The sequence below is a fragment of the Odocoileus virginianus genome, chromosome 4 (genome assembly GCF_023699985.2).
Source record: "Odocoileus virginianus isolate 20LAN1187 ecotype Illinois chromosome 4, Ovbor_1.2, whole genome shotgun sequence".
Taxonomy (NCBI): domain Eukaryota; kingdom Metazoa; phylum Chordata; class Mammalia; order Artiodactyla; family Cervidae; genus Odocoileus; species Odocoileus virginianus.
Window position 1 is genome coordinate 72,812,097 of NC_069677.1, and position 16,279 is coordinate 72,828,375.

General features: G+C 38.1%; 1 protein-coding gene across 12 annotated transcripts in view; it reads right to left on the reverse strand.

Annotated features, from left to right (window-relative positions):
- Positions 1-16,279, reverse strand: part of CEP63 (centrosomal protein 63) — a 78,258-nt gene that overhangs the window by 1,380 nt on the left and 60,599 nt on the right. For 8 of the 12 annotated variants that reach the window (XM_070466710.1, XM_070466717.1, XM_070466711.1 and 5 more), the window contains 6 exons: positions 15,173-15,310; positions 12,044-12,158; positions 10,981-11,178; positions 9,361-9,447; positions 1,915-2,120; positions 857-1,142 (listed from right to left, as the gene is read on the reverse strand). In XM_070466710.1, the coding sequence (XP_070322811.1) occupies positions 857-1,142; positions 1,915-2,120; positions 9,361-9,447; positions 10,981-11,178; positions 12,044-12,158; positions 15,173-15,310 (1,030 nt within the window). Of the gene's footprint in view, positions 1-856; positions 1,143-1,914; positions 2,121-9,360; positions 9,448-10,980; positions 11,179-12,043; positions 12,159-15,172; positions 15,311-16,279 lie in introns of those variants that run through there. The other 4 variants (XM_070466716.1, XM_070466718.1, XM_070466715.1 and 1 more) reach the window with 3 other exon arrangements.

The following is a 16,279-nucleotide window of genomic DNA, read 5'->3' on the forward strand; positions in this document are numbered from 1 at the left end:
GTAGCATCCCATAATCAAACACATTGGTATTTCTGATGTAAAATGTTAAGTGGGATCAATCAACATTTTATCACATCATATCAGTTCAGGCCAGGTCAGGTCTTAGTGCCAAACTTAGAAAGTTAGTCATCAGGTCTTTTTTGGATTTCAGAATTACATATATAGTACATATATTTCAACAACTAAAAGAGAACTCCTATGGACTTGTTGGCACATTAAAAAGTCAAAAATACTGAACTTTCACAGATATAGGATCACAGGGTGATGAGAATGAACGGCTAGAGGTGAGCGCTTCAGCACAGAAGGCAAAAACAAGGGTGGAGAGGAGTCCTCACATCTGCTGCAGGAACAAGGGGCCAGCCCTGTTGAAGGGCAGCATCTGCCACCAGGGCCCCGTGTGGCGGCACCCAACCTATGGTCCATAACAGACACATCAGATGCCAATAACTCCTCTGCCTCGACCCACTCTTTCCCTTTCCAGCCATTCCTTTTCTCCTTCCCCACTGTCTACGCTCCAGGACTGTCTTGGCAGGTAGAGATATTCTTTGAACCAATCATTTCCAATACAAAGGTGACCCTCTCTGAAAAAAGGCAGGAAGGGAATTTTAAATTTTGGCTAAAAATAAATGAATGCCTATAACTTATATTTAACAAGACACATTTTAAAAAGTACTCGTGACTGAAGTCTTCACAAGCAAAATCTTAGGACAGAAATACATGAGAATAACAAAGGGTACTTAAGAGTGAGAAGAAGTAAGGAGACAAAAAGAAAAAAAAAACCCTCTGCCTTAAAATAAAAAAACAAAATCAAACTAAACACACTTAATAAACTAGTAAGATCAAAAAGTTTCCATACCGAAGATGTAAAGTCTTCTGGGTCATTTATGCTCTCAGAGATAGTGTCAGAAAAGTTGGTTTCATTTGTATCTAGCATTGAAGGAAGAGAGTGAGTTTTGCACAGAAAGTTTGACGGCAGAGAGACAGTGGAGCAGCAAGAGCTAATCTGATGGCTCTGGGGGCTGAAGCCCCGGGACAGGGACACAGGCTCTATGCTATCCGATGCTTGTCCTTGCGGAGAATGAAGACCTGCTTTGTAGGGCTCAGCCTTCATCCCATCATGCCTGTGCTGGCCATGGGCTGGCCTGGATAGCAGATTGGAAAATAAAGCAGATAAACACTGTAGTAGCTTTCCTCCTTTAAAACAGACTTATTGTTGGAAGTTCAATAAAAATACAGTACCAGACTAAGGAGAAGGCTATAATTTACAAAATCAGCAGCCTGCTCAGGCCAGGCATTCTTTTCATCACCCTGGCCCCCAATATCCAACCCCCATGACCACGTCCCTGCCCCCACAGACTTACACAACAGCAAGGAAGACAAGTATGCTATCTGGGTGCCCTAGTAAGGTTGGTGGTAGGACAGAGGGAAGCAATGTGCATAGAGAAGTCCCTTATCTTTACCTGGGGGTAAGGTGGGAGTGGCAGAGAGGGTGTCAGCAAAGGTTCCTGATAGGAAAACATGTAAGAGCTGAAGCCGGGTGGTTTTTCATTGAATACTGATGTTTTAGGTAACAGTCTATTGCTGGTTCACCAAAAATACAAAAGAAGCTTTTTATAAAAAGCTAACTTCCACTTCTTATGGGCCAAGTGAAGCTAGAGAGGTGGGAAGCAGCATGACAAAACTCAGGGGCATTAGGCTGTTATTCTCACCTACATCTAGAAGTTTGCATGAAAGTGATATATAACCCCCTGCATTTTTTAACCTAACAGCTTTACTTGTACACACTGTACTTCAAAATTAAACATAGGGTCCTTTGATAAAGATTTAATTTCTATAAATTGGAAATTATTCTCAAAGAAATGAGCATTACATAATAAAGATATATATTTTAAATAAACTATGAAGAAAATTTACTTGAACTCTGTATTCTTGAACTCAGGTACTCTGCTGTGTGTTGGTTTAAAGATCCTGTCCCGGTTTTTTTTGCATATTTGAGTAGAAATCTCCAGCTGACCTTTTGTATCCATCAAATCTTTCTGTAGTTGTTGATTTTCAAATACTAATTTATTTAATGCCTCAATATAATTTTCCTGGAGGTCTGCTAGTGAAATCTCTTTTGCCTAATAAAAAAGAACAGAGGCACTTAATTTGTAAAAGAATACTTGTGATCTGTGATACTGCTGGTTGAAAATTACTTTTAGCTGTGACTAGTTAATCTATGGTTTTACTTAGGAAAAAATATAGATCTGGTTTTGGCACCTTAAAAAAAAAGGGTGTATTTCTTAGTTAATGGGATAGGAGCACAATGGGCTTCCCTAATGTGTGAAGGAATATCCAAGGAGCTGGAGGAAGGCTGGAACTAGGATGGAAGAAAGCTACAAATGAGAATCAAAAACAGACAAAAAGAAAGAAAATAGTAACCATGCATTCTTTAAGAAATAGAAAGTTGAGCTTAGTGAAATAAATCAGATGGAGAAATACAAAGACTATATGTTATCAGTTATATATGGAAAACAAAAAATAAAACAAATGGATATGATAAAACAGAAACAGACTCACAGACACAGAGAAGGGTTACCAATGGGGAGAGGGAAGGGGGGTGCGGCTAGACAGGGGTAGCGGATTAAGAGGCACAAACTACTACATATAAAATAAATAAGTTACAAGGATATATTATACAGCAGATGAAACATATTATCTAGGGTGAAACAGATCACCAGCCCAGGTTGGGTGCATGAGACAAGTGCTCGGGCCTGGTGCACTGGGAAGACCCAGAGGGATCGGGTGGAGAGGGAGGTGGGAGGGGGGAATGGGATGGGGAATACATGTAAATCCATGGCTAATTCATTTCAATGTATGACAAAAACCACTGCAATGATGTAAAGTAATTAGCCTCCAACTAATAAAAATAAATGGAAAAAAAAATATTATACAGCAGACAATATAGCCATTATTTTATAATAACTTTAAATAGCATAATCTATAAAAATATTGAACTATGTTGTACACTTTGATATAATATTGTAACTATGCAATTATACAACTATAACTATAATTATATAACTATAGTTTAACTTAAAAAAAAAAAAGATGGAGACAGAAGGTTGAATAGCCCCACAATACCTGTGGAAGAAAATCAAGAGATCTATTTCAAAGAAAGAAATCTGAACATAAGGTTCTGAAAAGGAATTCTGGCTGGCATGGACAACTTTTAAATAAATAACTCTCTGGTCTTAAAGACTTTTACATAATGTTGTACCTATTCTGGTATGTGAGACTGATTTCGACATGATAAGTCAGTATTCAACAAGGATAAGGTAGGAATTACTACTCTGATATGGTCTGAATTCTGTGATTATAAATTCTATTGCTCTTCAATTCTAGGTACTTCCTAGTAATATAGCACCTAAAAAAACAAAAGTCTGGACCATTTTTTTCTAATGACAAAATATTTTCATTAGCATTCTGAAAAATTATGGTTGTCTTCTTTGGAATTTAACACGAAGTTTAGCTTGCTCTTTTCTATAAAGAAGTTTTTGAAAATAAGCTGGTCAAGTAGTTTGACAAACACAATTTACCTAACAAAAAAATAAAGCTTAAAATACAACCATTTAACTATGTGTACTAGTAGTCAGAATAAGTTATAAAATCTTTCAGCAAATTGTTGACAGATAAAATCTCAAAAAAAAAAAATCTGCAGGACATAGGAGTTAAACTATGAACTACTAGTGACTTTTATTTTCACTGTGGTAAATAATTTATCAGAGCTATTGCTTTCATTACAAAGCTAATTAGATACTTTTATTAAAAGTTATTTAGCCAAAATTATTCATTTGTAAAAGTAATATCAACTTCCTAGGATGATAAATGCAAAATGGAACTTTTTAATAACTGTTCTTAATACATACATCATGTTTACACTGTAACTTCAAAATCAGAGGAAGTCTAAACTGCTGACACGATTCTCAACAGCCAGAGTTTCATATCTGATGTCATTAAAGATATCTTCGGGCCTGGTGCACTGGGAAGACCCAGTGGGATCGGGTGGAGAGGGAGGTGGGAGGGGGGAATGGGATGGGGAATACATGTAAATCCATGGCTAATTCATTTCAATGTATGACAAAAACCACTGCAATGATGTAAAGTTAATTAGCCTCCAACTAATAAAAATAAATGGAAAAAAAAATAAAAAAGAAAAATAAATAAATAAAATATCCTAAAACTAAAAAAAAAAAAAAAAAAAGATATCTTTTAGAAGAAGATAATGTTTGCTTTTTCCAAGGCAGGCATCATTTAAGTTTTTCTCAAATTTACTATTTTATTAACAACAATTACAAACAAATGAATGTGAAAGGTAATATAAAAAGTGCATAGCAAGCACACACCTGGCTGTGTGAAGAAACGACATCATTACCACTGTTAGAGGGTTCAGGAGAAATTAAGCTGAACAGAATCTCTGGCCATAGTCTAAGTTAAGCACCTCTGAGAGTTCCCAACTCTTAAATATGAACAGGTAATCACACTACATAAGATAAAAGTCTCAATCAGCTATTTCCAAATCCTGAGCAGTGACAGACTTTATGTTCTTGGGCTCCAAAATCACTGCAGATGGTGGCTGCAGCCATGAAATTAAAAGACGCTTGCTCTTTGGAAGAAAAGCTATGACTAACCAAGACAGCATATCAAAAAGCAGAGACATTACTTTGCCAACAAAGGTTCATCTAGCCAAAGCTATGGTTTTTCCAGAAGTCATGCACAGATGTCAGAGTTGGACCATAAAAAAACCTGAGCACCAAAGAAATGATGCTTTTGAACTGTGGTGTTGGAGACTCTTGAGAGTCCTCTGGACTGCAACGAGATCCAACCAGTCAATTGTAAAAGAAATCAGTCCTGAATATTCACTGGAAGGACTGTTGCTGAAGCTGAAGCTCCAATACTTTGACCACCTGATATGAAGAACTGACTCACTGGAAAAGACCCTGGGAAAGATGCTGGGAAAGACTGAAGGCAGGAGAAGGGCATGACAGAGGATGAGAAGGTTGGATGGTGAGAGTCATGACTGACTCAATGGACACGACTTTGAGCAAGCTCTGGGAATTGGTGATGGACAGGGAAGACTGGCGTGCTGCAGTCCATGGGGTTGCATCGAGTCAGCCACAACTGAATTGAACTGAAATCCTGAGCCTTTTGAAGACTCTGTGGTGCAAATCAGGCTGTTGGTTTTCTCTACCACTAGCTTAGTATTGCTTATCAAGGTGTATAAAGTCATTTTCCTTCCTTCCATCTATGCATCCTTCCTTTCTTCTTTCCTTCTTTCCATCCACCTTCCCCCTTACAAAATATTTAGCTGTTTTCTCCTCTCCTACGTTTTCATCCTTGTATGTTTGCTTTAAAAAACAAAGTCCTTTCACTTTAGTTTTAGAGGGATTTGGCGAGGGAGCATATGTTCATCTGCCACATTAAATGACGGCATAACATTTCCTAGTAAAGAAAATCATGAAACCATCCCTCTGCAAACTAACATTTACATTTTTTCAAAATTGTAGATACTGCAAACAATACTGAAATGACCATTTTCATGCATTTGCTTCTCCAGGATGGGTTCTTTGGGAATGCAAACTGATGACAAAAGGAGAATAATTCAGCAATGACAACCACAATCAGAAATGCACATGACTCAGGACTTTATAGACTGCATGCCTTTACATTCAGTTTAATGGACATTGCTAAACTGCCCTCCAGAATAGCTGTCAATTTACTTTCTCATTAACAGATCACTAAAGAGCCTGTTGCTCTATATCCCTGCCAACACTGGTTATATCAGTTTTTAAAAAATCATTGTCAAGCCAATAAACAAAAGAATATTTATTTCTTTTGATTATTAAAGGGATGTAACTGCTTTTCTTCTTTGCTGAATTTCTGTATTACTTCTATGATTATCTATTTATGGACTGTGTAGATTACAACAAACTGTGGGAAATTCTTCAAGAGATGAGAATACCAGATCACCTTACCTCCCCCCTGAGAAATCTGTAGGCAGGTCAACAAGCAACAGTTAGAACCGGACATGGAACAACAAACTGGTTCCAAATTGGGAAAGGAGTATGTCAAGGCTATATATCGTCACCCTGCTTATTTAACTTATATGTAGAGTACATCATGAGAAATGCTGGGCTGGATGAAACACAAGGTAGAATAAATATTGCTGAGAGAAATATCAATAACTTCAGATATGCACATGACACCACCCTTATGACAGAAAGTGAAGAACAAACAAGCCTCTTGATGAAAGTTAAAGAGCAGAGTGAAAAAGCTGGCTTAAAACTCAACATTCAAAAAACTAAGATCATGGCATCTGGTCCCATCACTTTATGGGAAATAGATGGGGAAACAATGGAAACAGTGAGGGACTTTATTTTCTTGGGCTCCAAAATCACTGCAGATGGTGACTACAGCCATGAAGTTAAAATATGCTTGCTCTTTGGAAGAAAAGCTATGACCAGCCTAGATAGCATATTAAAAAGCAGAGACATTACTTTGCTGACAAAGGTCCATGTAGTCAAAGCTATGGTTTTTCCAATAGTCATGTATGGATGTGAGAGTTGGACTATAAAGAAAGCTGAGCACCGAAGAATTGATGCTTTTGAATTGTGGTGCTGGAGAAGACTCTTGAGAGTCCCTTGGACTTCAAGGAAATCCAACCAGTCAACCCTAAAGGAAATCAATCCTAAATATTCACTGGCAGGATTGATGCTGAAGCTGAAGCTCCAATACTTTGGCCACCTCATGCGAAGAACTGACTCATCTGAAAAGACCCCAATGCTGGGAAAGATTGAGGGCAGGAGGAGAAAGAAACGACAGACGATGAGATGGTTGGATGGCATCACCGACTCAATGCACATTAGTTTGAGCAAGCTCTGGGAACTGGTAATAGACAGGGAAGCCTGCCCTGCTGCAGTCCATGGGGTCTCAAAGTTGGACATGACTGAGTGAGTGAACTGTACTGAACTGAACCTATTTTCCTACTAGATCCCAATGATTGTTATCTTTATAAGGTCTTATATATTAATATTTTATATTAACCTTTTGTCTGTTAACAGATTGTTTTCCTCTAGTCTATCAGTCTTTTAAATGGGGCCTTTAGTAGTCCAGAAATTTTATATTTTTATGTTGTAGAATTCTTTACGTTGTAAAATTCTTTGTGATTTCAAGATGCTAAGAGTGTCTCACCCTCTCAAAAGATTATAAAAATGGTTCCCTGTATTTTCCTTTAGCTGAAATAAAGTATTCGTGTAGTGTTTTGCATGGTCTTCCACCCCAGCCCTCCACAATCCTTGAGAGTGAAACTAAAACTACTTAGGAGCCAACAGGGGCATTGTATAACCATGAATTTTTGGAGGCATATACTCTCCAGAAAAACAGAATTTCTAAAATCTCTGGGCATTTGACCTGTATCAAGAAAAGAGCGGTTAAAAAAAAAAAAAAAAGAGGGGTAAGAAACAGATGGGTCATTTTGCAAAAATAACAATTTTATAACAAAATAGTTAAAAGAGCACTTACACAGTTGGTAACTCTCTGTTAGCTAATACTGATCTCTGGTTTCATAGAAGCTTGTTTACATTTCTTACCCTCCCTACTGGATTACCCTCAATCTTGTAAAGACAAGAATCTTATTCATCCTTGTATCTATTACACTGTCTACTAAATACTTTCAGCATAAAAGATTCTAGAATATTTGATTAAATGAAGTGTATTTTCTCTAATGGCTCAGAAGGTAAAGAATCTGCCTACAATGCAGGTGATACGGGTTTGATCTCTGAGTTGGGAAGATCCCCTGGAGAAGGGAATGGCTACCCACTCCAGTATTTTTGCCTGGAGAATCCTATGGACAGAGGAACCTGGAGGGCTGTAGTCTGGGGGTCACAGAGTCAGATACAACTGAGCGACTAACACTTTCACTTAACACTTTTACCTTGTAGAAATATATTTAAAACAAAACTACTTAAAAGATGACATACTTTATAATGAAGATTGTGAAAACAGTAATTACAGTAATAATAACAGTGTTAAGTATTTATTATATACCACCTGTATGCAGGTCAGGAAGCAACAGTTAGAACTGGACATGGAACAACAGACTGGTTCTAAATTGGAAAAGGAGCATTTCAAGGCTGTATATTGTCACCCTGCTTATTTAACTTATATGTAGAGCACATCATGAGAAACGCTGGGCTGGAAGAAGCACAAGCTGGAATCAAGATTGCCAGAAGAAATATCAATAACCTCAGATATGCAGATGACACCACCCTTATGGCAGAGAGTGAAGAGGAACTAAAAAGCCTTTTGATGAAAGTGAAAGAGGAGAGTGAAAAAGTTGGCTTAAAGCTTAACATTCAGAAAACTAAGATCATGGCATCTGGTCCCATCACCTCATGGGAAATAGATGGGGAGACAGTGGAAACAGTGTCAGACTTTATTTTTTGGAGGTCCAAAATCACTGCAGATGGTGATTGCAGCCATAAAATTAAAAGATGTTTACTCCTTGGAAGGAAAGTTATGACCAACCTAGATAGCATATTAAAAAGCAGAGACATTACTTTGCCAACAAAGGTCCGTCTGATCAAGGCTATGGTTTTTCCAGTGGTCATGTATGGATATGAGAGTTGGACTGTGAAGAAAGCTGAGCGCCGAAGAATTGATGCTTTTGAACTGTGGTGTTGGAGAAGACTCTTGAGGGTCCCTTGCACTGCAAGGAGCTCCAACCAGTCCATCCTGAAGGAGATCAGTCTTGGGTGTTCACTGGAAGGACTGATGCTGAAGCTGAAACTCCAGTACTTTGGCTACCTCATGCGAAGAGTTAACTCATTGGGAAAGACCCTAATGCTGGGAGGGATTGGGGGCAGAAGAAGAAGGGGATGACAGAGGATGAGATGGCTGGATGGCATCACTGACTCGATGGGCATGAGTTTGAGTAAACTCCGGGAGCTGGTGATGGACAGGGAGGCCTGGCGTCCTGCGATTCATGGGATCGCAAAGAGTCGGACACGACTGAGTGACTGAACTGAACTGAACTGAAATGCCAGACACTATGCTAAACCCTTTATATACATTCTCTCTATTAAGAACACAGACTGTACATGCATTTTTATCACATACAGTATTTTTTAAAATCTTCCAGTTGTTGGAGTGAAGAGTCATATTTTGCTCACTCCTATCACTGTCTTGACTTCTTTTTGAGAAAGTTTTTGCAGAAGGATCATTTCATAGTTTGATCTTAGCTTTCTCTTTACAATATCAGTATTTACAAAGTAATTTCTTTTAAGGCTTGGACAGTAGAAAAGCAAGTTTCTATATATGTACCTCATGTAAACCCAATTCCAATTTCATCACCATTTCAGAAAGATGACGATTTTCTAATTTGAGTGATTCCAGCTGACCCAACATCTCCTGAGAAGGGAAAAGTAGAAAAAAAGAAATAAATGTGATGAATAAATCAAATGCATCTTAAAAAATTTTTCCACAAATTCCACAAAGTTTCCAAAAAACTTCACCTAATGAAAATTCCACAAATTTTCATTAGGTGAAGTTACATTCTTCATTCATATATACAAATACTTTCTAAAAAGTTTTTTGAAAAGGTGTTTCAACATGAATTTGTACACATGCAATTAAGAGTATTATTCTAAACAGATCAATCCAGGCACTGGTGACTCTCTGGGACTCTTCTTCCTGGCCTCTGCCTCCAGCATCTCATAATCTGCACTCCTTTCAAGGTAGTAGCTTATTCCTACTTGAAGATTCCTGCCTTCCTTGGCTTCCTACTTCTTTTGTGAGAACTATCTGGTTTTCTTCCTTATTGTCTCTTTCATTTTTTTTTTTTTTTTTTAGAATTTCTTTACTTTTTATTATACACCAACTAGTTTATATTTTAGTTCTTTACAAAGAAAATGCTAAGAAAATTATAACCACATGTTATATGGTTTTAAAATCATAATTCCAGATTTTTTTTACATATAAGATGGAATGGTCTCTTTCATTTTTAGCATCATTCTGGCACCTTTTTACCCTAAACGAGTAGTTTCCTAAGTTGGGTTCAAGTCTCTCCTCTTCACATTCTATGCCTTCTCCTTACAATATCTAAGTCTCTTGGGGTTTCAAATGCCAACTTCATGTAAAGACTTCCACAGCTAAATGTTTTACCTTGATTTTAGTCTTGCACTCCAGGCCTTCTGTGGAACTATTAGCTATATCCATATGAAAGTCCAGCTTTTATCTCAAACCAGTGTTCCATCTGCCAGCTTCCCCATTTCGGGTACCTTTCATACAAATTCATTATCCTCCCCAAACCTCCTCCTTATCTTTTCTGTATTTCATTAAAGAGCATCACTCTCTAATCAGTTGCCCAAGCCGGAATCCTAGTGACATCCTTCCCTAACTCTATCTAACTCACTCTCCCTATCCAGTCAAATACAAAGTCTACTCAATCTTAACAGGAAAGTATCTCCAGAATGAGTCCATTTCTCTGGGTCTCCCCTGCGCAGTGCTCAGGCCACCACTTCACTGCTGTGACAGCATCTGAGTGGTCTCTCTGCCTCCTTGCTTATTCTACATACAACCACAGAAACTTTTTACTCCTGTTTAACCCATTCTCTACTGACCCCAAGATAACATGAAAACTCCTGTACAGGGCAGGCAGGCCCTTTAGGAGCTAATCCCTGCTTTCCCACCTCATCCCTCACACACTTGTCCCACCTGCCACAGTGAACAGGGTAACCTTCACCACTCACCACAGAAATAGTCTTTTCACTTGTCTGAACTACTCTTAACTCCTGCCAATCTTCACTAGACTACTTGTTAACCAGCCTAAAGAAGAGGATTCATAACAATTTACTGAATTAAACACTATGGAAATTATACCTTTAATAAAATGAACCTTCAAAAACAAACTTCAAATAAAGAAAATTTTTGTTCAAGTTTCACCTTATGCTCTACTGCTTTTGCTTCTGCCTTTTGTAGCTCCACTTTGAGTCGCTTTTCCATGTCAGAGGAAGAACTTTTGGTGGAAGCAATAGTGATATCTCGCTGATGTAACTCTCGAGTTAGCTGGGAGATCTCCATCTTCATTCCTTCTAGTACAGAACTGTAACTCTGTTCAGCCTGTAAAATCTGTTCTTTCAACTGCAAAAAATAGAAAGCATTAAAAATTGAGAGAAGACATGTTAGATAGAAAAATATAATATTAATAATAGAGTGATTTTTACCTTGCCTCAAGTCATAAATTTTTCCCTAATTAAATCTGCAAAAAATTAGCAATTTACAAAGCTGCGTATCTGTACTGAAGGTCAAGTGATTATACCCACAATTATTTATTAGATCTCAAAACAGGGAGAGATGGCTGACTCAAATGCTGAGAACCAGCATCAGAGAGCTGAAGCACACATTGTTTGGAGGACAGCATTTGTTACCTTCACTCTTTTTTTAGCTGCAAATCTAAAATTTTTGCTTATATGGTTTCCTGGTCCACAGAAGATAACAGAAAGAGAAGAAAAAAGGGGGCTAGAAGTAATCTCAAAGAAGTAATAAAAAGAAATGACTCAACAAATAGGACAGCCAGGGCCCACTAACACAGAGACAAATTCCACAAACTTCAAATGCCAATGAGGATATAACTACCCACAGCACAGAAGAGAATACACATCCATCACCACCTTCAGTCAGTAAGAAAATACTAAATGCCACCTCAATTAATACGTTCATGTGTTCATGCAAGCAAGAAGGTGTTTATCTTTTAGAAAATTTTTCATCAAGACACATTTAAAATAAAGTTGTAGAGTTCAAAGGGGGCAGGCTTCAATTATCTTGAAAATACTTAAATGGCATCCCTGAGGACGACACAGAAAGATATTCTCCTAAGCACATTACAGGCACTCTACTCACGAGCATCAAATGGCCTCTGGATGACATTTTTCTCACTAAAATTAACTTCTATAACCTCCCAACCCACTGCTCAGTCTACAAACACAGCAGGGTCTGCCACTCTCACCTGCTTGATCTCAGCCCTGTACTCATTGTTGTGCGCTTCCATCTTCTTTAGCTCTCCATATTTTTCCATAAGCTCTTGACTCAGCTGTTTACATGTTGCACTCACAGATTCTAAGCTACATGACAAAAATAAGGTCACATATTTAAAACAAAACAAAATCCTGAAGCCCATAAGTTGAGTTATCTAACTACCCTCTTAATGTCCAGGAAACAAACATCACTTTCTAACCCAAAATAAAACTCATTTCCAATTTCCATATCAGTGGAGTCAGAGAAGTCCATCCCAATCCAAACTTTTGGGGAGATACTTTTGACTTCTGTGTTCACCTATATACCTTTTATCTGCTTAAAACATTACTGGTTACAAAATTCTAAATGTTATAACAATATAGGCAGTTTTTTCTCTCTAGTTGTACATGACCTGCTATCATAATGTCAGTCTTCACCAAGCTTAATTACAATCCCATCCTACACACAGCTGCCAAAATAATCATGAGTTTCCAACTTGTCACCCTTACTTATCCCTCTTCAGAAATAAGAACCTCAGGGACACCATGCCTCTCCTATCTCATAGCTCATATCCACTATAAAGTCTTTTTGCTTCTAAATTGCTAGGCTTTACAGTCTGCCATGTGCCATGTGCTAAGCCTGACTTCTTTTCTTTTCACATACCACCCCCTTGACCACACAGCACCTCCCCCTACCACCTGACAATGGACAGTCAACACCCTTTCAAGAATCGAATCAGCATTTACCTGGGAAGAGCCACCCTGACCCTCATTCCCCTAAATCATCTTAAAAACAGTCTGCTTTCAATTATTAAGAGTTTTAAGGTAGACACTTTCTAGAACTTTCACTTTAAATTGCTATTAGGTCTTTTAATGTACATATTCTGTCTCTCAAACTACAAATTCTATAATTAAAATAATATCTTTTACTTCTCACTTCCCTTTAACCTTGTCCACCATACCCTCGGGCCCTTCATCATTCGGTTCCAGACTGTTCAATAAAGGTTTAATAACTGTTAGATTGTTCCCCCACACAACCAATTTACCAGATAAGCTATCGTTCAAAATATCACCTTGGCAATACAACAATACAAAACAATCATGTATATTCCTCCAGTTCCTGTTTCAGGGAGTATTCTGTTCAAACTGAACACTACAAATAAGCTGTCTAAAAGAGTTCCTTTTTTTTTACTAGTCTTTTGATATAGAAAAATAATTTTTAAAGCCATTCAGTTTTATTACTGAACAGGGGTATTTGTATCCATTTATTCCAACTTTATTTCTAAAAATCCTAGAATGCTTATTATGTGGTACTTAGTATATGACTATAATATGTCAAATAAAACACCGAGGTAGAGAGAAGAAAAATCAGAAATAATCTTGTCCTATCTAAAGATGGGAAAATTGAGGACTAAAGAGAATAAGGTGTTCCAGGTTGGCAATGTGTCACAAGCAAGACACAAGTCCTCAGAGTCTGCAGAAAGCATAGAAAAAAACATGTAAAAGATCACTAAAAAGTTAATCAATGGAAAATCTATGATAGAAAATGTAAATATTAACTCTAATACCAGTAACAATTTGTTGTTGTTGTTCAGCTGCTAAGTTGTGTCCACCTCTTTTGTGATCCCATGGATCCCCACCAGGCTCCTCTGTCCGTGGGATTTCCCAGGCAAGAATTCTGGAGTGTGTTGCCATACTTTCTGCAGGGGATCTTCCCAACTCAAGGATCTAACCTGTGTCTCCTTCTTTGGCACAGATGGATTCTTCACCTGCTGAGCCACCAGGGAAGCCACATCAGTAAGAACGTGCTGTGCTGTGCTTAGTCGTGTCCAACTCTCTGCGACCCCAGGGCTTGTAGCCCACCAGGCTCCTCTGTCCATGGGGATTCTCCAGGCAAGGATACTTGAGTGGGCTGCCAAGCCCTCCTCCAGGGGATCTTCCCAACCCAGGGATTGAACCCAGGTCTGCCGCATGGCAGGCGGGTTCTCTACCATCTGAGCCACCAGGGAAGCCCGTCAATAAGAATACTAAACTTTACTTCATGCAATCTACAGTGTGCACATAAACTTCAGTAATGAGAATTAGAATATCTTAAGTACTTCAAGGTGAGAAATAAAAACTCTGTGGATGCATGTATATCTACTATGCAAAGAAAATATTTAATGGCTTCCAAAAACAGAAATAAAAGATATATTAGAGTAGGGACAAAAATTTGTTACTTAAAAAGGCAAAATGGAAAATTTGTGGTTGTTTTTTCCCTGCAGGATAACAGTTTATATATTTGTATCTTCTACATGCAGAAAACTATTAGAGTACAAATGACTGTGATTTATGTTTAAAATAAAATATCAAACTGCTCCCAATCAAAAAGTTCTGCAGTGTGACCAAAAAAAAAAGTTCACCATATGGTAATACAAGTGAGCTGGGCATAGGACAGCATAAATAAGGATTCAATCAACACACAAGGACATATCAACAGCATTTCAGAACAGAAGGAGCACCGCATGTCCAACGAGACCTCCCCAAGAGAAGCTCCAGTGATGTGGCTGGTAGAGGGGAAAGCCAGTCTAACTGAAGACCTTCTGCATGGGAGAAATGTGAAGACATACAGAGAGTCAATATAGACACCTCTTGAAGAACTGGGTTTTTAAGAAGAGCAGAGAAATATGGAAGTAACTTGACAGGGATGTAGAATTAAAGGAAGGTTTTCATCTTTTTCCCAAGATGAGGAATAGTAAAACATATTTTATACCAGGGGAAATGATTTAGCAGAGATTAAGAATTGACAATATATAAAAGAAAAGAAAAAACTGTAGAAACTATACATAAGTAGAATCTTAGAAGCACAGACATGTCATCCATTGATTCATCTACTCTAACAGATTAAGGGCACAGACAGGTACAGGCTGACTGGTAGGTTTGGTGGTAAAAAGATTAGGAAGTTCTCCTTTAATTGAGATCAAAGTTCTCCTTTAATCTCAATGAAATCAGAAGTTAGGCCATTTGTGAAAGCTAGAGGAAAAAACAGGTTTTCATTTGTTATATTAGCTTACTTTATCAATACAATGATTGAAATAGTTTCTAACAATTTGAACATTGCTGAAATGCATGTAATTATCTACCTGCCTTCCAGACGCGTCACCTCTGCCTGAAGAAGCTCTTCACTAGTGTGGGTAAAATCCAGTTGGCAGAGCACGTTCTGTAAGTCCCCATGCCCTTGAGAGGCATACCTCCTTTCTGCCAGAGGTTCCTCCAGTGATCTACAGGAAGACACAGGAGGACTGTTAAAGGCCTGTATCTTTGCAAACAAAAACAACACAGAGGCAGTTTCATATTTCCCCAATTCTAAAGAATTCTTCAGAATTCTTTAGTCTGTTTCCTCGTTTACCAAAAAAAAAAGTTAGCTGACTGTATAGACCTCCTTCATCTTTGGCTGCAAAATATATAATCAATCTGATTTTGGTATTGACCATCTAGTGATGTCCATGTGTAGAGTCTTCTCTCATGTTGTTGGAAGAGGGTGTTTGCTATGACCAGTGCGTTCTCTTGGCAAAACTCTGTTAGCCTTTGACCTGCTTCTTTTTGTACTCAAAGGCCAAATTTGCCTGTTACTCCAGGTGTTTCTTGACATCCTACTTTTGCATTCCAATCCCCTATAATGAAAAGGACATCTTTTTGGGGTGTTACTTCTAGAAGGTCTTGTAGGTCTTCACAGAACCATTCAGCTTCTTCAGCATTACTGGTCAGGGCATTGACTTGGATTACTGTGATATTGAATGGTTTGCCTTGGAAACGAAGAGAGATCATTCTATTGTTTTTGAAATTGCATCCAAGTACTGCATTTCAGACTCTTTCGTTAACATGATGGCTACTCCATTTCTTCTAAGGAATTCTCGTCCACAGTAGTAGATATAATGGTCATCTGAGTTAAATTCACCCATTCCAGTCTATTTTAGTTCACTGATTCCTGAAATGTCGATGTTCACTCTTGCTATCTCCTGTTTGATCACTTCAAATGTGCCTTGATTCATGAACTAAACATTCCAGGTTCCTATGCAGTATTGCTCTTTACAGTATCGAACTTTATTTCCATCACCAGTCACATCCACAACTGGGTCCTGTTTTTGCTTTGGTTCCCTCTCTTCGTTCTTTCTAGAGTTATTTCTCCAATGATCTCTAGTAGCATGTTGGACACCTACCGACCTGGGGAGTTCATCTTTCAATGTCCT